Source organism: Ranitomeya variabilis, chromosome 4, assembly GCF_051348905.1.
Source record: "Ranitomeya variabilis isolate aRanVar5 chromosome 4, aRanVar5.hap1, whole genome shotgun sequence".
Classification (NCBI taxonomy): Eukaryota; Metazoa; Chordata; class Amphibia; order Anura; family Dendrobatidae; genus Ranitomeya; species Ranitomeya variabilis.
Window position 1 is genome coordinate 700,241,797 of NC_135235.1, and position 23,595 is coordinate 700,265,391.

Sequence of the window (23,595 nt, forward strand, 5' to 3'; positions counted from 1 at the left end):
ATCGCTGATGAGACTGATGCGTGGGCTTTTGCCCAGGACATTATAGGTGCGTTGTGTGTCTGTGCGTGTATATATCTTTTAAGTATTTAGACGTGTAATCATATATTAATTCTTTACAGATGGCGACATGAATCTCTTTTAAGTATTTAGACGTGTAAATATATATTCACTCTTGACAGATGTCGACCTGATTCCAGAACCAGCTACCTCGGAACACAATCAGATGATCGTTGAAGACCTGTCGTACCAGACCCCTACACCGAGAAACAGCCCTGTTTCTAGAGCCCCTAAAAAACCGCGAGGAGCTGCGAGCAAGAAAGGAAAAGGTAGCAATCGTATGAAAATGTGTTTTTGCACAACCGCTCTGAGAAAATCCCCCTCGTCACTACTAAGGCCTATATCTTTATTTATAGCTTGTAAACTGAAGCCTAGAAGGATTTTCACAAAAGAGAATATACACCTGCTAGTGGATAACCTCACAGAAGCTCCAGAAGCCGCCACGGCAGTCATCCGCCCCATATCGCTAGCCCGTAAGTGTATGTTTTGATATACGTGCACACTCTCTGTACAGTCAATGATACACGTACTTCTCCAATGAGATCCTGATCACACACATATCTGACACATGTATAATCTTCCCCAGCAGCTATGCACAGCGACACGCGGCGGTCGCGCACATATCTGACACATGTATCTTTCCTGCAGCTAAAAGCAAAGTCATGAGAAAAACACCTCCAGCACCTCTACAGCCGCTACAGCTCTCCGAGAATGGCGCAGTACCAGCGTGGCCGGCAATACAGTCGTCTAATGGACCTGTTAGAACAGCCCCGGCAGCGTCGAGCTGTGTGGTGCACGGCCTGGGAAACCCTGTGTCTGCGGTCCAGCGTGAAATACCCCATTTAAGTGCTGGACAGCCATCGATCAGCCGTGTGAATGACCCCTCGCTACTATATCCAGAAGTAGTAGAGGCACCCCGAAAACATAAGCGAAAAACAAAGCATATTACAGAGCCACCAACCACAACCAGCGCCGTGGGTGTCACAGCTCCACTGTCTGGTGAAGTGCTTGATCGCGCGATTGATCAGCTCGCTGATGGTAAGCAATCAGCCGTAGAACCGATCATTATACGTATGTCACACACTATGCAGCCGCCAGTGGCATATCTAACTGTACCTGCTAACTCCTCTGGCGCTGCCCCCACGGGCGCCTCTAATTTGGGTAGCACATCTCATGCTTGTGTATCTAACTCTGTTAATACTAAGAAACGGTTAAAGAGGGCTTTACCAGCGAGTGTTAAGTTGTGCAAAAAGCCGAGGATTCAAGCGCCATCTACAAATCTGACGCATGAATCCATCTGTTGGGGGGGTTGCTGAAATGACTGTGTTTCAGGAGCTGTTCACGCTCTACTTACGCTACAAACTCTGGGGCCCCAACATAATGTTTTTTTGTGATACTTTTGAAAAATTATTATCAACACAAACCCCAACACACGCTAATAAGGCCGAACTATATGCACTCCGGAATCTGCAGCTGGATGGCGAGACAACAGCTGCCGCTAGCCCATTATGACTGAATATGGTCGGCCACGGTATGCATAAATCACCTAAATCAACACCACCCAGCTATAATAGGGCTAGAGTTATAAAGAGGGCTCTAAAATTGTTGGTCAGCGCCAGACGCTCGCTATGCGCTAGGAGGCGTCGTGGCGGCATGTGTCCTGCAATACCGCTACAGACGCCACAGTTGCAGCCACATGCGTCAGACCCGCATTCACATAGCCGAGACAACTCTGCAGATGCCATGCATACATCTACACAAAATTCACAAGCCTCAGACGTTGACACAGCCGCTGATGGTGATGTGTTGTACAACGATCATACAGTATTTTTACAACGCATCTATCATCATCATAGGCCTCTCCGCAATTTCAACGGGCATATACATACAAATCATTTTAGATTTGTAAATTTGGAGCGTGTACAATCATTTGTAGAGGGTGTGAATATTGTTCATGACGGCATTCAGTCATTACTGGATAGAATCATCAGGGACATTGAACCTGGTGACTTTGTACAGTTAAGGCTTGAAGGTGGCGATACTCTAGACCCTATTTTCGCTACAAAACAGACCAGGGAAGATTTTAATTCCGAATCTTTTTTAAATGCCGTTGCCCGTACACTTCAAAGTAACGCTGAATGCATAGCAACCAATTCGCTAAAGCTAGTCGTCACCATCATTAAAAACCGACGCGGTGGTGTAAAACAAAGGTGCTTGAAATCTATAGCGAGCAGTCAGATCATTAAACAAAAGAGGCAGTGGCTGTATGATTTTAACAATTACACGACAAATCTGTGTTTGGCTGCTAGCGTGTGCGCCCTGATGGCCGACACGGATCTCGCTGATGGCGATTTACTGAGCCGCTCTAAAAACATACACACAGCACTGGGCATCCCTGATGGTCAGTTAGTGAGCTTTAGCGACATTCCAGCATTTGAAAAATATTTGGGGGTCACCATTAAAGTACTGTACTATAGCCAGGGTGATTGGCGCTACTTTCAGAGTGGCAATACAGCTAATGGTAAAACCGTATTCATATTGTTCCATGATCACCACTACTACGGTATCAAAAATATGAAGGGTTTTATCGGTGCTGATTACTTTTGCGAACGCTGCAATTCTGTGTTTCATCACAAGAGCAATCATTCCTGCCAGTATTTTTGTAAATCCTGTCAGAGAGATGATTGTGTAGAAGCCACTGGCGAGCAACAGCCCAGGTGCCCTGTTGTGAATTAGACTTTTTGGCTCCCTCTGGTGGTTACTAGTGATATGACTCTGGGATTTTCTTCCCTCAGTTTGCACCCACCTGGGTCGTTAGTCCAGGGGTGTTGCTATATAAACCTCTGGGATCCTTAGTCCAGTGCCTGGCATCGTTGTAATCAGATCCTTTTTGTTTGCTCCTATCTGCTGGTCCTGGTTCGTGCAAAATTAAGCTAAGTCCTGCTTCTTTGTTTTTTCAGTTATTTGCTTGCTCTTATTTTTGTCCAGCTTGTACTAAATGTGATTCCTGACCTTGCTGGAAGCTCTAGGGGGCTGGTGTTCTCCCCCCGGGCCGTTAGACGGTTCGGGGGTTCTTGAATTTCCAGCGTGGATATTTTTGATAGGGTTTTTGCTGACCATATAAGTTATCTTACTATATTCTGCTATTAGCTAGTGGGCCTCTCTTTGCTAAATACCTAGCTCATTCTTACGTTTGTCTTTTCCTCTTACCTCACCGTTATTATTTGTTGGGGGCTTGTATCCAACTTTTGGGGTCTTTTTCTCTGGAGGCAAGAAAGGTCTTTCTTTTCCCTTCTAGGGTTAGTTAGTTCTCCGGCTGGCGCGAGACGTCTAGAATCAACGTAGGCACGTTCCCCGGCTGCTGTTATTTGTGGTGCTAGGATTAGATATATGGTCAGCCCAGTTACCACTGCCCTATGAGCTGGTTTTTGTGTTTGCAGACTTGGTAACTATTTCTGAGACCCTCTGCCATTGGGGTCATAACAGTGCCCTATTTGCAGGACTTATTGCCGATCGAGCGAGTGCTTAGATTATCACACACAATTGGGTGTAGCCGACTTAACATTCTGCAGGCTTAAAACATTTTGTGATAAATGCAACCGTTTTGTTTTCAGAAATAGCGAGACTGAGCATAAATGTAAAGGTTTGCGCTGCCCTGTATGTCGCGGACGTATAAATAAATTCGATGCTCATCTTTGTTACATGCGTCGGTATGTAGCACAGGATGAGACGGATTGTTATATCTTTTATGATTTTGAATGTATGCAGGAGACAGGCACACACATTCCGAATTACATTTATGCTACTACGCTGTATGGTCACCCCTCCTGGGAGTTTGAGGGTGATACCTGTACACATGACTTTGTACAGTTCTTTACAAGCGGTAAATTTTCAGATCACACATTTATTGCCCACAATGGTGGTAGATACGACTCATACTTTATTGTTAAGGAACTGATTTCTGAAAAACTACATGTAAAGTTGATAACCCGAGGTGGCCGCCTCTTGTGTGTGACGCTACCCGATCTGTCTATAAGGTTCATAGACTCTCTAAATTTTATCCCCATGAAACTCAGTAAATTACCACAGGCCATGGGTTTTTCAGGAGGCAAAGGGCATTTTCCACACTTTTTTAATACCAGAGAAAACCAAAACTATGTAGGTCCCATACCTGATGTAAAATATTATGGGGCGGAGTACATGTCACCTGGTGAGAAGGTAGAGTTCCTGGAGTGGTATGCGACACAGGTAAATACAACTTTTGACTTCAAGGCTGAGCTAAAATCTTATTGCAAACAAGATGTTGAAATTCTGAGACACGCCTGCGAGATCTATAGAGAGCGTATTATGCAGATGACACAGAAAAATGTCAAAAAATACTGTAAGCGTCAAAGGCAAATGATTGTAGTGAGCAGATGTGTTGATCCTTTTCAGCTCATCACCCTGGCCTCAGTGTGTATGGCAATGTACAGATTTAAATTTCTTCCAAAAAAGACCATCGGCATTTTGCCTGGTGATAATTATCACAAGGCAAAAAAGCGCTACTCGCCACCGGCTATACAATGGCTCATGTATGTAGCACAAACCGAGAACATCGACATCCGCCACGCATTGAGAGGCGGTGAAAAACGAGTCGGGAAATATTTTCTAGATGGTTATGCCTATGTTAGCGGCCAACACATAGCATTTGAATTTCAAGGGTGTTTTTACCACGGGTGTCCCGTGTGCTATAATGAAAATGACACGAATAAGGTCACAAACACGTCCTACGGTCAGTTATATTACACCTTTTTAGCTAAAAAGCGCTACTTACAGGCCTGCGGCTACACAATAAGAGTGATGTGGGAGCATGAGTAAAATGAAATGGATGAAAATGATTCTAACCTTCAATCATTTCTCCACCATATGGAATTCCCCGTTCCTTTAGACCCCCGTGATGCGCTTTATGGCGGGCGAACTAACGCCATTAAGCTCTATCACCAGCTGGCAGAAGGGGAGACTTTACATTACTACGATTTCACCAGTCTGTACCCCTTTGCAAACAAAACTAAAACATACCCTGTAGGTCATCCAGACATCATCTATGACAATTTTGGATTCATTAAAAAATACTTTGGCATTGCTAAAGTCAAGGTCTACCCACCGGGAGATTTATTTTTTCCAGTTCTACCGGTAAAACTCAACAAAAAATTAATGTTTCCCCTATGCTACACATGCGCTGTAAATTCCCAGGCAGATATTTGTGCACATAGTGATGAAGAGCGTGCATTGTCAGGCACCTGGTGCACTATAGAGCTCGAGATGGCGATAGAAAAAGGGTATCGGATCGCGCACATCTATGAAATATGGCATTTTCCTAAAACCACTGATGATCTGATTGCACCCTACATTAAATTACATCTGAGGGAGAAGCAGGAAGCCTCTGGTTACCCTAGCTGGTGCACTGATGAGGTCAAGAAAAGGCAGTACATTGACTCCTTTCTTGAAAAAGAAGGTGTGCAATTACGACCTGAAAATATAGCTGTCAACCCTGCTAAGAGACAGATCTCCAAGCTTTTCTTAAATTCTTTATGGGGGAAGTTTGCTCAGAGATCTAATCTATCATGTACCAGCATTGTTAGGGATCCAGATGAGCTTTTTAAGTATTTGTTCCTGCCTTACTATGACATCTCGATGTTACATTTCCTTGATGATGACACCGCAACCATTAACTGGACATACGCAAAAGGTCACCACACCGTCAACAAAAACATTTTTATAGCGTGTTTTATAACAGCGTATGCCCGGCTAGAGCTCTATTCGCTGCTGGACCGGCTGCAGGAGATGTGCCTTTATCACGACACAGATTCTGTTATTTTTGTACAGAGAGATGGTGAGTGGCAGCCGCCTTTAGGCGATTACCTGGGGGAACTGACCAGTGAAATACCCGATGGCACACACATCACAGAATTTGTATCCGCGGGCCCCAAAACTTACGGATACAAACTCAACACCGGTAAAACGGTCTTAAAAGTTAAGGGGATAACACTAAATGTTGGTAACTCTCAATCTATTAATTTCAACAGTCTAAAAGATCTAGTTCTGGACTACCTGAGCAATTCTGACACAGATACACAGAAACGTATTGTCGTACAACAGCCGTCCATTGTAAGAAATAAAAAGTACTGGGAGATTGAAACGAGGCCGTTACGCAAAACACAAAAGTGCGTTTATACAAAGCGGCGACTAATTGACGGTTTCACAACCCTGCCTTTTGGGTATTAGCAGAGTATTGTGCTGATGGATACACGCTTGCAATTGATATTTATTTTGTAAGAAGTGTGTTGCTGTATATTCAAGCGATACTATTTATTTTGTACGATGCAGCAGCGAAATGTCTTTGAGATGTGTTTATTTTACAATAAAAATCTTTTACATTTTTACAACACCGTGTCTTTGCTTTTTATAAACTTATAAAAACACCACGCTTCATACTTGCGGGTGTTGCAATATGGCCGCATACATAATGTGCCCATTATAAATCACATATAAATGAGAATACCACTAGCCGATAATACTGCAGAAACACAGCCTCACTCTCCCTATCATCGGATTATCAAATAAGAGTAATACAGCATATAAACAGCTAATATAAAACAATTACCGGGATAACATTCACTGCATCAAATACTGTGATAATAATATTAAACTATATCAAAAGGGGACAGCCAGACAAGGAGGGACAGCTGGCTGACAGGGAGGGGATACACAATTTGATACACTTTGATAGGGGCGTGTCCACCTGTCAAATTGAGTTTGACGAAACCACCCGACGCTCTACTACTTGAATGGCCAAAGACATTGACTCATTTAGACCAGCAGGCGTGGGAAACCCCACCATAACATCTTTAAGGGCATCAGAAAGACCCTTTCTGAAAATCGCTGCCAGGGCATACTCATTCCATTTTGTGAGCACAGACCACCTTCTAAATTTCTAGCAGTATACTTCTGCTGCTTCCTGACCCTGACACAGAGCCAGCAAAGTTTTTTCTGCCAGATCCACAGAATTAGGCTCGTCATACAGCAATCCGAGCGCTTGAAAAAATGCGTCAATATTGAGCAATGCAGGATTTCCTGGCTCAAGGGAGAATGCCCAGTCCTGCGGGTCGCCACGCAGCAAGGAAATAACAATCTTCACCTGCTGAATAGGGTCAACAGAGGAACGGGGTCTCAGAGCAAAAAACAATCTGCAATTATTTTTAAAGTTCAAAAATTTCGATCTATCCCCAGAAAATAAATCAGGAATAGGAATTCTAGGCTCTAATACTGGAGTCTGGACAACATAATCTTGGATACTCTGTACCCTTGCAGCGAGTTCATCCACGCGCAAGGACAGACCCTGAACCTCCATATCAGCACCAAAATCCTGAACCACCCAGAGATTAAGGGGGAAAAAAAGACAAAACAAGCTACAAAGGAAAAAAAAATGACTCAGAACTTTCTTTTCCCTCTTGAGATGCATTCAACACATTGTGGGCCAGCTGTACTGTTATGACCTGGTGGTTAAGAGGCCGCACTGATATGACCTGGTGGCTAAAACGCAACATGGGACGAGCTCTGAGAAGGTGGTATCTCTACTGACCACAGTCCCCAATCCTAACAACAACACTTGTAATAGCCGTGGGTAGGGTTGAGCGAAACGGGTCGGCAATTTTCAGAAGTCGCCGACTTTTGGCAAAGTCGGGTTTCATGAAACCCGACCCGACCCCTGTGTGGGGTCGGCCATGAAGTCGGCGATCTTCTGAATCTGGAATCGGAATTCCGATACCGATTCCCGATATGTTTAAGATATCGGGAATTGGTATCGGAATTCAGATTTAAGTGTAAAATAAAGAATTAAAATAAAAAATATCGCCATACTCACCCTCTGATGCGCCCTGGTACTAAGCGGGAACCTTCCTTCCTTAGAATCAGCCTTCCATGACCTTGCGGTGACGTCACGGTGACGTCGCGGCTTGTGATTGGTCCGCGGCCGCCCATGTGACCGCTCGCGCGACCAATCACAAGCCGCGACGTCACCGTGACGTCACCGAAGGTCCTAGAAGGGCTGATTCTTAGGAAGGAAGGCTGCCGGAAAGCAGGGCATGTCCGAGAGTGAGTATATACCTAATAGGAATATACTCACCCTCGGCTTCTTTCCGGCAGCCTTCCTTCCTAAGAATCAGCCCTTCCAGGACCTTCGGTGACGTCACCGAAGGTCCTGGAAGGGCTGATTCTTAGGAAGGAAGGCTGCCGGAAAGAAGCAGGGCATGTCCGAGGGTGAGTATATACATAATAGGAATATACTCACCCTCGGCTTCTTTCCGACAGCCTTCCTTCCTAAGAATCAGCCCTTCCAAGACCTTCAGTGACGTCACAGTGACGTCGCGGCTTGTGATTGGTCGCGCGAGCGGTCACATGGGCGGCCGCGGACCAATCACAAGCCGCGACGTCACCGTGACGTCACCGCAAGGTCATGGAAGGCTGATTCTAAGGAAGGAAGGTTCCCGGTTAGTACCAGGGCCCGGCAGAGGGTGAGTATGGCGATATTTTTTATTTTAATTCTTTATTTTACACTTAAATATGGATTCCCAGGGCCTGAAGGAGAGTTTCCGCTCCTTCAGACCCTGGGAACCATTGGAAACCCAATGCACTGCATTGGGTTTCGAGTTTCGGCCGACCCCGACTTTTTTATAGGATCGGCCGATTTCACTCGACCCGACTTTTGAAAAAGTCGGGTTTCGTGAAACCCGACCCGATCCTATAAAAGTAAAGGTCGCTCAACCCTAGCCGTGGGATGTTCCTGACTCTCCCTAGACACCTCTTCACAGCCTAAGAACTAACTACCCCTAAAGAAGGAAATAGAAAGCTATCTTGCCTCAGAGAAAACCCCAAAAGGAAAGATAGCCCCCCCACAAATATTGACTGTGAGTGGAGAGGGAAATGACGTACACAGAAATGAAATCAGGTTTCAGCAAAGGAGGCCAATACTAAACTTGATAGACAGAGAGAAAAGGATACTGTGCGGTCAGTATTAAAAACTACAAAATCCACGCAGAGTTTACAAAAATGAACTCCACACCGACTCACGGTGTGGAGGGGCAAATATGCTTTCCCAGAGCTTCCAGCTAGCCTGAATATGACCTAGTGACAAGCTGGACAAAAAGAGACATATTTGCAAAGCAATAAAGTCCAAAACAAATGGACAAACAAGAACTAGCAAAAACTTATCTTTTGCTGACAAGGACAGGCCATATGAGAAATCCAAGGAGAGAACCAAATCCAACCAAGAACATTGACAGCTGGCATGAACTAAAGCCCAGAGCAGGTTTAAATAACAAACCCAGGCAAGGCGATTAGTGAAGGCAGCTGCTACAGCCACCTAAAGGAGCAGCAGTTCCACTCGAAACCACCAGAGGGAGCCCAAGGGAAGAACTCACAAAAATACCATTAGCAACCACAGGAGGGAGCTCCAGAATGGAATTCACAACACTTATGTATCTTTTGAAGTAAGTAGATACTCGCTATTGTTGGATCCTCAATCTATAGCCCTTCCATCTGCTTCAACATCAGTACTCCATCATTTACTGCCTCTTGGAGAAGATCTCGAAGTTCACTCCTATATTTGGACAGTGGGTTGAAAGTTAGTTTTCTATAGCATGAAATGTTTCTAAGCTGTCTCATCATTTCCCTTTCACAGGCTGCCACTGAGCACACCACCACATTACCACCCTTATCTGATGGTTTGATAATTACTTCTTTGAGGTTCCTCAATTCTCTAAGGGCACACCTTTCGTTTTGGTTAAGATTATCACCTTGGATAGTTTCAGGAATATTTTGTACCTCCCTAATCACTAGTTGTATGAAAAGAACAAGAACGTGCACAGTATTAATCTGAGGGAACTTCTTAGATTTTGGAAGAAGATGTTTCGGGTAAGTATTGTTTATCCGCCCTTCAGCCTCTTCTTCCAGTTCCTCTAGAATCTGGATCGCTTCCGCCTCTGTTTCTGCTAGAGAGAAGTCATGACATGCTTCATAGTGGTACACTTTTTTAAAAAACATCTTCCTAGCAAATAATTGCATATCCTTAAGAATAGTAAATCTGTCAGGAGCAGAGGATGGAGAGAAGGTAAGGCCTTTTTTTAAGTAGAGAGACCTGGGCCTGTGATAGTACTATATCAGAAAGGTTAATTACCTTCATGGAATTGTTTTGAGCCTCTTCTTCATGGTCCGAACCCATCTTTTTCAAACGTCTCCTCGTATTATATCCCCGAAAGCGGTCATCCTTCCTTCTCTGATTAAATCTCAGATGATACTCCCCTCCCTGACCTACTGACGAAGTTGATGTCCCAGCACTTGATGTGCCACTAGATTCTGGTGCGGGACCTATTTTACTTGCTGTATCAGAATGATGCTATTTATACACTATTATCATTTTTATCTTGCTGGTCACATTGAAATTTTATTATTTTTATTGCTTGAAATGTCCTTCTCCCATTCATCACAGCAATTCTCCATTTCCTTTTTAAAAGTTTCAAACTTCTCTGATGAACACTCTTTCTGAAGTTTCTTATATATTTCATCAATTTCTGGGCCCAAATCATTTATGGTTTTACCATTAACCTCTATCAAAATAGTCATAAATGTAATAGAACACGTATGACATGCTGTCTCCCATCTAGACCGCATAGATGTATCACTAATAGGAAATGAAGGAAAATCTGGACTCTCAATCCCCTAGGAGCAAGACTTTTTGATACATAATTCTCTAAGGATGTTTTATTCCACCATAGTCTGGTACGACGATTCAATAGATTTCTAAACGTTTTTTTCAATTCTGTTTTCTGAACTGGTTCCTGCACCAGTGGGGTATTGCCACAAAAAAACATTTTGAGCATGTATAGTCCAAGAAGCATCTCTGCTTCTAAAGTCCATGTTGGACCGGGATATCAATTCAATCTAGAATCAAAAAATACAAGAAACACCTAATTATATCCCTGTGGGGCCATGAAGAAAAACAAAAATCAAAACCAAAAAGAACAACCCTTCACATAAGGCCAAATTGTGTTAAAAAATTTATATATCTTTATCTGGATGAAGATGCTCCTCCTATACATAGAGCAACTCGACACAGACGGCGACAACCGTGGCGCACGCTACAAACACGCTTCCTGCAGCGATGCTCCAGGTGCGCCGAACGTCTGTGGAGAAAATCTAATCTACCCGAAGATTTCATCCATTATAAGTTCATGCTAAAAACATACAACTCTGCCCTTCACCTCTCCAAACAAACCTATTTCAACACCCTCATCACCTCACTGTCCAATAACCCTAAACGTCTCTTCGACACTTTCCAGTCCCTACTCAACCCAAGAGAGCAGGCCCCAACCACAGATCTCCGCGCTGAAGATCTGGCCAATTACTTCAAAGAAAAAATTGACCACATTCGCCAGGAAATCATCTCCCAATCTCTTCATACCAGGCACTGTCCTCCCTCCCCCACTGCATCTAGTTCACTCTCTGACTTTGAACCAGTTACTGAAGAAGAAGTAAGCAGGCTCCTTGCATCTTCTCGCCCGACCACTTGCACCAGTGACCCCATTCCGTCACATCTCCTCCAGTCCCTTTCCCCAGCTGTCACCTCTCACATAATAAAAATATTCAACCTTTCCCTCACTTCCGGTATTTTTCCCTCCTCATTTAAGCATGCCATCATACATCCATTACTTAAAAAACCCTCCCTCGACCAAAACTGTGCCGCTAATTATAGACCTGTCTCTAATCTTCCCTTCATCTCTAAACTCCTGGAACGCCTGGTCCACTCCCGTCTTACCCGCTATCTCTCAGATAACCCTCTTCTCGACCCTCTTCAATCTGGCTTCCGCTCTTTACACTCTACTGAAACTGCCCTCACTAAAGTCTCTAATGACCTACTAACAGCTAAATCTAATGGTCACTACTCCATGCTAATTCTATTGGATCTTTCCGCAGTATTCGACACTGTGGATCATCAGCTCCTCCTCACTATGCTCCGCTCCATCGGCATCAAGGACACCGTTCTCTCTTGGTTCTCCTCCTATCTCTCTGACCTATCCTTCACTGTATGTTTTGCTGGTTCCTCCTCCTCTCACCTTCCCCTTACTGTTGGGGTTCCTCAAGGATCAGTCCTAGGCCCCCTCCTCTTCTCTTTGTATACTGCCCCTATTGGACAAACAATCAGTAGATTTGGTTTCCAGTACCATCTCTATGCTGATGACACCCAATTATACAGCTCTTCTCCTGCTTTCACTCCGACCTTCTTAGAAAACACCAGTGATTGTCTTACCGCTGTCTCTAAGATCATGTCCTCCCTCTATCTGAAACTGAACCTGTCAAAAACTGAACTCCTCGTGTTCTCTCCCTCTACTAACCTACCTTTGCCTGACATTGCCATCTCCGTGTGTGGTTCAATCATTACTCCAAAGCAACATGCCCGCTGCCTTGGGGTCATCCTTGATTCCGAGCTTTCATTCACCCCCCCACATCCGATCACTGGCTCGCTCTTCTTATCTGCATCTCAAAAACATTTCTAGAATTCGCCCTTTTCTTACTTTCGACTCTGCAAAAACTCTTACTGTTTCTCTTATTCATTCCCGTCTGGACTATTGTAACTCTCTACTAATCGGCCTCCCTCTTACCAAACTCTCCCCGCTCCAATCTGTCCTGAATGCTGCTGCCAGGATCATATTCCTCACCAACCGTTACACCGATGCCTCTACCTTGTGACAGTCATTACACTGGCTACCCATCCACTCCAGAATCCAGTACAAAACTACTACCCTCATCCACAAAGCACTCCATGGCTCAGCACCACCCTACATCTCCTCTCTGGTCTCAGTCTACCACCCTACCCGTGCCCTCCGCTCCGCTAATGACCTCAGGTTAGCATCCTCAATAATCAGAACCTCCCACTCATGTCTCCAAGACTTTACACGTGCTGCGCCGATTCTTTGGAATGCACTACCTAGGTTAATACGATTAATCCCCAATCCCCACAGTTTTAAGCGTGCCCTAAAAACGCATTTGTTCAGACTGGCCTACCCCCTCAACGCATTAACCTAACTATCCCTGTGTGGCCTATTAAAAATAGAAAAAAAAACAAAAAACACATAATCAGGTTCCTTGCATCGTGTTCTCATACACTTTATGCAGTTAATAGCACTCTGAGTCTGTACTGCTACATACTTAGGCTGTTAACTGGTTCATGCAGCTTTACATGAACACCCGAGCCTTACACTATGGCTGGTCCAAATAACTAAAGCAATTGTTACCATCCACCTCTCGTGTCTCCCCTTTTCCTCATAGTTTGTAAGCTTGCGAGCAGGGCCCTCATTCCTCCTGGTATCTATTTTGAACTGTGATTTCTGTTATGCTGTAATGTCTATTGTCTGTACAAGTCCCCTCTATAAGTTGTAAAGCGCTGCGGAATATGCTGGCGCTATATAAATAAAAATTATTATTATTATTATTATTATTATTATTATTATTATTATTAAAACTACATATAACCATAAAAACAGGGCAAATACCACATGTACAGATGAAATGGTGGGACACAAACAGGAACGCCCCCAACACAATTAAAGTACACCATAAAGTATAAAAACAATATAAATGTCAAATATGGCAGTATTACAGGAAATATATAAAGTAATTCATCTGAAAATGCAAATCAAATACAACATAAATATAAACACATATACCGTATATGCTCGAGTATAAACCAAGATTTTCAGCCCACTTTTTTGGGCTGAAAGTGACCCTCTCGGCTTATACTCGAGTCAGTGTCGGTGTGGGGTCGGCGGGTGAGGGGGAGCGGCGGCTGTGATATACTCACCTGTTCCTGGCACTGTCCCTGCATCTCCGATGGTCTCCGGGCAGCTCTTCCTGTGTTCAGCGGTCACGTGGTACCGCTCATTAAAGTCATGAATATGCACGCATATTCATGACTGTAATGTGCGGTACGTGACCGCTGATGCCGCCAGCTCCCGGAGACCATGTGACAGTGAGACGCTGCCAGGGACCGCGCCGGGAGCAGGTGAGTATATCAGGGGAGGGGGAGCATTGCGCGATAGTCACCTGTACCCCGTTCCATCGCTGCGCGCTGCTCTGTCTTCCGTCCTCTGGCTGTGACTGTTCAGGCAGAGGGCGGTGCGCACACTATTCGCGTCATCGCGCCCTCTGACCTGAACAGTCAGTGCGGAGGATGGAAGACAGAGCAGCGCGCAGCGATGGAACGTGGAAGGTGACTATCGCAAGTGTCAGGGGCCTGAGCGAAGAGAGGTGAGTATGTAATTTTTTTTTTTATTTTAATCGCAGCGCCAGCAAATGGGGCAAATGTGTGGAGCATCTTATGGGGCATAATATGAGGAGCATCTTATGGGGCATGATGTGTGGAGCATCTCATGTGGCCCCTAATGTGTGGAGCATCTCATGTGGCCCCTAATGTGTGGAGCATCTCATGGGGCCCCTAATGTGTGGAGCATCTCATGGGGCCCCTAATGTGTGGAGCATCTCATGTGGCCCCTAATGTGTGGAGCATCTCATGGGGCCCCTAATGTGTGGAGCATCTCATGTGGCCTTTAATGTGTGGAGCATCTCATGTGGCCCCTAATGTGTGGAGCATCTCATGGGGCCCCTAATGTGTGGAGCATCTCATGGGGCCCCTAATGTGTGGAGCATCTCATGAGGTATAATATGAGGAGCATCTTATGGGGCATGATGTGTGGAGCATCTCATGGGGCCCCTAATGTGTGGAGCATCTCATGGGGCCATAATGTGTGGAGCATCTTATGGGGCCATCAACCTTTATGCAGCATTGTATGGGGCAAATGTGTCTATGGAGCATCTTATGGGGCCATTATTAACCTTTGTGCAGGATTATATGGGGCGTATTTTGTATGGAGCATCTTATGGGGCCCTTCATGATCTGTATGGAACATTATATGGGGCTCCTGATTCAATATGGATATTCAATAACCCGTAACCTACTGATGTCTCAATTAATTTTACTTTTATTGGTATCTATTTTTACTTTTGACATTTACCGGTAGCTGCTGCATTTTCCACCCTAGGCTTATACTAGAGTCAATAAGTTTTCCCAGTTTTTGGTGGCAAAATTTGGGGGGTCGGCTTATACTCGAGTATATACGGTAAGTATACATATATAAGTGCTAAAAATGCAACAAACTTCTAGTAACTATGCCTTATTTACATCTACACAGTCTTTTTACATTTATGTGCATGTTGGTAGTTTAAGTTGGATAGTGTCTACTTTTTACTATTTGTCTCCTTAGTGCAAATACGGATGTGATTGTACACTTGATTTTCTGATATATCTCTATGTTATCACTAGATTTTCATCTACTTTTATACTGTTACTATGCATCCTGATTTGCATTTTCAGACAAATTACTTTATATATTTCCTGTAATACTGCCATATTTGACATTTATATTGTTTTTATACTTTATGGTGTACTTTAATTGTGTTGGGGGCGTTCCTGTTGGTGTCCCACCATTTCATCTGTACATGTGGTATTTGCCCTGTTTTTATGGTTATATGTAGTTTAATAAAGATATATACATTTTTTAACACAATTTGGCCTTATGTCAAGGGTTGTTGTTTTTGGTTTTGATTTATTTTTTTCTTCATGGCCCCATAGGGATATAATTAGGTGTTTCTTTTTCATCAAGAGAATGCCAAGAGTGTGCAAAGCAGTCATCAAAGCAAAAGGTGGCCGTTAATTCATTTTTCACAGTATGATAATGGTTTTTCCCTGTGAGGAATTGTTCATGATTAAAGGGTTTCACCTCTACTTGGACAACCCCTTCTCATTCCTCAAATTTGGTCCTGTTAAAAATAAGAACAATTATACAAACCTCTCATGCCGGTGTCGATCCAACGGTGTTGGCACTTGCGTTCCTGGGGCTCAGGTCAGGTTCTTAAGTCATGTGAGCCCTGCGCCCAATCAGTGCTGTTGCCATTGTCCCCAGTTTCATACAAATCGAACATTAAGAGAGCAGCCCTGGCTTCCTCTTGATGTTCAATATGTCCAAAGGCGTGGACAATGAAGCCAGCACTGATTGGATGCAGGGTTCATGTGACAATCTCACATGAGCCCTGAGAATGAGAGTACCAGCACCACTGGAACGGCGACAGCACGGTCGGGGAGTATGAGTTTTTTATTTTAACAAGGCCAAACATAAAGAGGAGACAATCCCTTTAAGAAAATACAATTTTCAGTTAAAATATTTCCAAAATTCTGAACATGATAAATGTTTCTCCTCAGTGTGACTTCTCTGATGTTCTTTAAGAGTTAATCTCCATGTAAAACATTTCCCACATTAAGAACATGAAAAAGGTTTCTCTCCTGTGTGACTTCTCTGGTGACTATGAAGAGATGATTTCTTCACAAAACATTTTCCACATTCTAAACATGAAAATGGCTTCTGCTCTGTGTGAGTTCTCTGGTGCTTAACAAAATTTGATTTCTGTGTAAAAAATTTCCCACATTCTAAACAGGGAAAAGGCTTCTCACCTGTGTGGGTTCTCTGGTGCATAACCAAAGTTGATTTGTGGTTAAAACATTTCCCACATTCTGAACATGTAAAAGGCTTCTCTCCTGTGTGAGTTCTTTGGTGTATAACAAGATGCCATTTTTGTTTAAAACATTTCCCACATTCTGAACAGGAAAAAGGCTTCTCCCCTGTGTGAGTTCTCTGGTGCTTAACAAAACTTGATTTCTGTGCAAAATATTTTCCACATTCAGAACAGGAAAAAGGTTTCTCCCCGGTGTGGGTTCTCTGGTGAATAACCAAAGTTGATTTCTTGTTAAAACATTTCCCACATTCTGAACAGAAAAAAGGCTTCTCTCCTGTGTGAATTCTCTGGTGCCTAATAAAATTTGACTTCTGGTTAAAACATTTCCCACATTCAGAGCAGGAAAAAGGCTTCTTCTCTGTGTGAGTTATCTGATGTGTAACAAGGTGTGATTTCAACGAAAAACATTTCCCACATTCTGAACATGAAAATGGCTTCTCACTTGTGTGACTTCTCTGATGACTAACAAGATCTGATTTCTGGTTAAAACATTTCCCACACTTGGAACAAGAAAATCTAGTATCTGCTGGGTGAATTTTTTGATGTTTAGGAAAAGACTTTAGGGGAAAACTATTTCCATATTCTGAAAGTGAAAATGGCTTCTTTGCTTTCAGAGCAATTTGTTCTCTAATGCTTATTTTGTGACTTTGATTTTCCTTAGTAGTCACTAATGAATCAGAAGACAGGACCTTTCTCAAAGGATAAGATGATAGATCTTTGCTGTGAAGGTATGATGGTATATCTGGAGTAATGGCATTCACTTCAATTTTTAAATCGGATGATCTTGAGATCCCACAGGATACAATTGAAGATGTCAGCTGTCCCTCTGATCTCCTTGTCCAGTCATCTGCCAAGAATAAAACCAATTATTATTGTTGAATAAAATATCCTTGACTTGCCTGCCTATTCACGACTTCTGGGTGGGCATCTTTGCACTTTATAACAAATTATCTCTCCATAGAGTCCAACCCACCATGGAACTGGCCCTGTTGTCTGTATGTGACCTTTCAATCGCCAAATTCAAGAAAGGTTTATTACGACATTTCCTAACAGCCGCACGTAACGTAATCCCTCGCTTCTGGAAACAGTCAATATCCCTCTCACGTGCTGAGTTTGTGGTTGAACTAAACCGCATTTACAGGATGGAGCAATTGGTTGGCCAGGATACTAGAACTGCAGACAAAGTGTTTAACACCTGGTCTCCCTGGATTGCTTTTAGAGAATCTGAGGAACTGAACACTTGGCTACACTGATTGATCCTATTGGTCCCCTTGCGACCCATAATCATAACTCCCCTAGACAGTAAATAATACATTAACAACCATACCTTAACATAAAAGTATAATAGTCTTGATTTAGTTGGGACTGAAGACCAGATTCTTCCTACCCTACCTCACCCACCCCTCCTCCTCCTCACCCCCCCCTTTTTTTTTTTTTCTTTTTTCTTCTCTTTCTTCTCTCTCTCTCTTCTTCTTCTTATCTCCCTTCTCTTATTCTCTTCCTTTTCTCTCCACCTATATTTTCTACTTTCTCTTCGCTTGGCCTGGCCTCATGCAGATTCCATAACGGACATTGAGTGCTCGGACGAGTCTAGGCACTCTTGCTTTCATCCAGCGGCTTGGCCCCACCTGGAGCTAGTCGTTGGCTGAATAGTGAGAGCCTGTGATGTATACATCATAAGCAATCTTTTCAAATTATTAGACCTCTGACAGAGGTAATTTGTTCACGAAGTTACAACCTTAATGATTTGTTGATCAATGTTTGAGTATTGAAATCTTTAGTGTATAGCTATCCATTTTTGTATCAATCTCACAATCCTGTATGTGCCTATAACTGCATTTAAACATCTGATTACAACTGTGTTATTTACGTGCAATTCAATAAACTTGATTTACACAAAATATCCTTGACTTTTATATATATATTTTTTTAATTTGTTTATTAATTCCAGAGTAAAAACAAACATTGCACACATTTGCAGTTATCATTATCAATTATATCATGGGATACAAATAATTGCAGAGTATCATCATATCCAAAGTTTACAGGGATAATAAACTGTGCATGATAAATCATTAGTACCTTATAAAATACCTATTATACAACTTTAACTACCTTATCCAACAGTAGTAAGTCGCCAAAAGAAGAAACAGACTTAAATCCTGCTCTGTAAGTGATGCCCCCACAAACCACAAGCTCATCTTCCTATGTAAGTGTCTAGTCAGTGTAGACTATAGAGTATGATAAGAGGAATTCCATCTGCCCCAAATCTTTTCGAATTTACCTGGACATCCTCTATTTTGGTACAGTGTTCTTTCATACGGGATAATAGAATTCAGACTTTTATATTTTTGAACATTTCTACTTAAACTATCTGTAAAAATGGCAAGTTATATAAAAATATTGAATTATTCACCAAGACAATGACAGTTAACAGTCTAACAGAAATCAATGGAAATAATGGAATAAAAAGCCAAACAATGTTATTGTCACGGGGTCCTTCTCCTGTATCACACAATCAACAGAGCTAGAGTATAGTAAACAATTCCAAGACCTTTATTTAGGCAAAAATACGAAAGGTCCATATATGATCCACCACACAAAGGATAAAATAGTCCAGAATTCGAATGCAGTTCAGTAAGAAGATAAAAGCCCTGGGAGATGATTCCAAAAATCCAGCAGAGATTAACATACATACATACATACATATATATATATATATATATATATTCCTTCTCTCTGATGTGCTGTCTTCACATCATGGTTCCACACAGGATCTGCTCTGTGTCTCACCTCACTGATATTTTTTAAGTCCCCGTCCTCATTCACAGGTCAGGAGGGTGAAGGTTTCAGGGGCTCATTGTTTCAACAAGCTAGGTCAATATGTCATTATTATATTAGCAAACAGGATTATTCACTGATCCTGTGAGAAGACAACAATGCAGTGCTGTGGGGGCTGATATCAGGTGGCAACCACAGCCATTCATCAATTAGCAAATAACTCCTTCTACAAGAGAACACCATGAAGATCAGTAAAATAGAAATATACACAAAAATGATACCCACATAGCATATCACACCATCACAGTTATGTAGGCGAAAAGAATACCAATAAAAACTCTACTCATCTCACAAAAAACAAACCCCACTCAGGTCCATCATCTGCCAGTGGAAAAACAGAGATTTCCACATTATTAGTAGCTCAAAGGCTCTTGAAAAGCAACATGGCTTCCATAAAACAATCTAGTGAAATCCACTCTAGTAAAGTCAAATCTCCCCCCTCACTTCCGAGCCTTGCAGTGTGCCCAAACCGCATTTAGCATCCAAGTACTTGCCATTACTATAGTGAGAAGAACCCACTTAATTTACGGACTGTGTGTGTCTCCCGCAGCACTATGTGTTGGATAATAAAATGGAATATTAGTAATTCTTACTATAAAACATCCACTGTGTGCTGATTTCCGGAAACTGACTGTGGAGTCAAAATAGTCATTACTTGTCAGGACAATATGATTTTCCATTGTTCGGGGTACACAGCCAGGGCTGCTTGCTACTCCTCCCACCAATGGTTTCAGTAAAACCAAAATCCTTCTTGCAGCCTCTTCCCCCCCCCCCTCTGTGCTGTGAATTTTCACTCTTCCCCCTCCACCAAATGGTCATTCTGGAATGTGAGTTTATGGCTCTTCCAGCAAGCAGAGAGCACAATGTGTTTTTTTCTGCCAAAATCCCTTTGTCTGCTAGGCATAACACTTAAAGTCAAAGTTCAATAACACACATTAATCCTAGAAACATGAAAATTAGATTTCCAGGATCTGGGCAATCAGGGCCACGAATGGCAGCGTTTTGCAGCATTTAGGGCCATCGGAAACCTGGGAAATGAATTTCTGCCCACCATTAAATCACAGACATACTGTGTTTAGATGCTAAAGAATGGTAAAATCACAGGGGTAAAAATAATGCCAATATTGTTCGCCTGTGTGCTTCCCGGCGAAAGATAAGGAAAAAAGGAGTTTTTGATAACTTTCCAAAATAGATGTATCTCCCAGGAAACAGCCCACATGTGAGGTCAGCCAAAGTGGGAGTCCCTAAGTTTATGGCCAAACCAAAAAACAGATATGTTCATTTTGGGAGGCATTCAGAGACGGAGAAACAGCTAGACAGCATGCTGGGGTGCTGAATCATTTCTTTGGGAACTTTCCTCCCCTTTATAGATATATGTCATACCTGAGACTGAGATTTAGTAAATTTCGTACCTTTTATCCCTTTTATTTTATAACGGTTTGCACATATTTGTCTCCTTTGTAATATCTTTTGTGATTTTTGTAAACACTAGCGATTTTTTTCTGGAGTAAACTTATAAATTTGCTAGCTTTGTTCTTCTGGCTCTATGATCGAACCAACACATACTCAGCGCAAGCTCACGCTACCTGGAGTTGGTTTCTGACCAGATATAGGCTTGGTAATGGACCTGCTTATATCTAAAGTGGAACTGGTGGCAACATAGTGTTTTGGTGTTATTGGGTCATTCTGAGCGACAAATTGGAGATACCACCCTCATTGCAGAGTTCCCCAATATCCAGCACGTCAAAGGCAGCCTCTCCGGCGACTACTTATCCTAGGTGCAGTACCCTGACTGACCTGAGGTAAGGGGGAGTGAGAGAGCTGCAAATGCTTGACCAAAAGTAAAAGATGTTTCACTGACATTACTACTATAGATTAATTCACTGGGTGTTATTTCCACAATAGAGTCAGTTTATGGGGATTTCTACTGCCTTGGTTTTCTGCCATTTTGTTATGTTAGGACTTCTGCAAATGGTGTGTTCCATCTTCTCTGGGATCTGCTCCTGTGACGTCTGCTTCTGTCTAATTCATTCTGCAGGCAGCGCTGGCGATAAAGGAGACATCGGAATCAGAAGTTATGGGCAGCACAGGCTCTGTCCAGCCACTAAGGTTAGGGTTGCTGGGACCAGTAGTACCATCCAGTCTTGCAGTATGGGTGTGTGCTGTCCAGCTGAAGTAATCTGCTCCCTACTTCAGCCAATTGGAAAGCACCACTAAATCTCGAAGCATATTGCCGTAAGCTGCCAGATACAGCCTTATTCTCCTCAGATTCAGTACTCTATGCTCATCTCCCGCCTTGTGTATTTGTTTCCTGTTGTGATCCTGGCACATTTATTGACTATTTTTTTGTCTTCCAATTTTGTATTTTCTCTGCCTTCCTGGTTCTGACATGGCTACCTGACTATTCTTATTACCATCTCACACCACAGAACAGCAGGCTACACCGTGGCCCAAGCCTAGGTGTAACTCCAGATCCATGTAGAGGGGTTAAAAAGTGATAGGCAAGGAAATCCCTGAGAGCTGGAAAACGGAGTAGATAACGCCAAGCCTGCTTATGTTAGCCATATTTTGAGTTGTCAGATAACCGCGAGCAGTGCCCCAATACATTGCGTTTGCAAACTATTTCAGCAAGATCTGTATTCAAATAGCTAAATGGTGCTCCCTCCCTTAACTCTGCCATGTGCCCAGACAGTAGTGTACAACCGTATTTAGGGTATTGTTGGATTCAAGAGAGGTTGGAAAATAATTTGTAAGGTCCATCTGTTTCCTATTTATTATTCTTTATGTAGAATTCCAAAGTTATCATCACCTAAAGTTACACATGTCAGATTTGAAGAATGGGCCCTGATTAGAACAACAAAACTAACGGCGAAAAGTCGTTAAATCACTTCTGTAGTAAAAAATTCTGAAAATAGACAATAACATATCTTCTGAAATGATCAAATCACCAGTCTTCATTAGTAAAAAAATAAGTAACTTGTGGTGAAACCTCTCGGGTGTAATTAGAGTATGGGGCTTTGTGTTTTTTGGCAATCTAAACTGACGTAACTGCTAATATTTGTGATCAGATGAGTTTAAAGGAAGAATTTTAGACATTTAAAAGATACATGTTTAAAACACTACAGAGCTGAGGTGTCTTAAATTTACATCTAGGGCATTTGGAAGAGGTAATGGAGACCTTTTTTAACCCCTTTCTGACATTTGACGTACTATCCCGTCGAGGTGGTATGGGATCATATGACCACTGACAGGATAGTACATCTAACGCGATCAGTCGCGCTCACAGGTGGAGCGTGGCCGATCGCGGCCGGATGTCAGCTGACTATCGCAGCTGACATACGGCGCTATGTGCCAGGAGCAGTTACGGACGACTCCTGACACATTAACCCCCGAAACACTGCGATCAAACATGATCGCAGCGTTCTGGCGGCTTATGGAAGCATCTCGCAGGGAGGGGGGCTCCCTGCGTGCTTCCCTGAGACCCTCGGAGCAACGCGATGTGATTGCGTTGCTCCGAGGGTCTCCTACCTCCTCCTCCCTGCAGGCCCGGATCCAAAATGGCCGTGAGGGGCCTTCCGGGTCCTGCAGGGAGGTGGCTTTTACATGTGTAAAAAAAAAAAAAGATATATATATATATATATATATATCTTTTTTTTTTTTTTGTTTCAATAAATACATTTCTTTGTCTAAATAAAAAACAAAACAATTTAAGTACCATATTTTTCAGACTACAAGACGCACTTTTTTCCCAAAAGATGTTAGGGGAAAATGGGGGTGCGTCTTGTAGTCGCAATATACTTACAAATCATGTGGCAGCAGCGGCGGTCCCGATGCAGCCTCCCTTCCCATGCTGGTGCGGCTGTGGCTGTGCTGCGGGCAGGGGCTGTGCTGCAGGCAGGGGCTGTGGGTCTCTGGGCTCCGTGGGGGCTCCGACGGCATTTCGTCAAAGCACGGAGGCTCATCCATTAATAGCATGTTGCGGTGGCCTCTGAGAACATGGGCGCCAGGAAAATGGCCGCCGGGCCAGCGCACGCTCAG

At 43.1% G+C, this 23,595-nt stretch overlaps 1 protein-coding gene across 1 annotated transcript in view; it reads right to left on the reverse strand.

The window, feature by feature from the left end:
• Positions 1–16,299: 16,299 nt before the first annotated feature.
• LOC143768222 (uncharacterized) overlaps positions 16,300–23,595 on the reverse strand; it is a 33,331-nt gene continuing 26,035 nt past the window's right edge. The window contains exon 3 of the mRNA XM_077256915.1: positions 16,300–17,563. Within this exon, the coding sequence (XP_077113030.1) occupies positions 16,461–17,563 (1,103 nt within the window). The 3' untranslated portion in view covers positions 16,300–16,460. The remainder of the gene's footprint in view (positions 17,564–23,595) is intronic.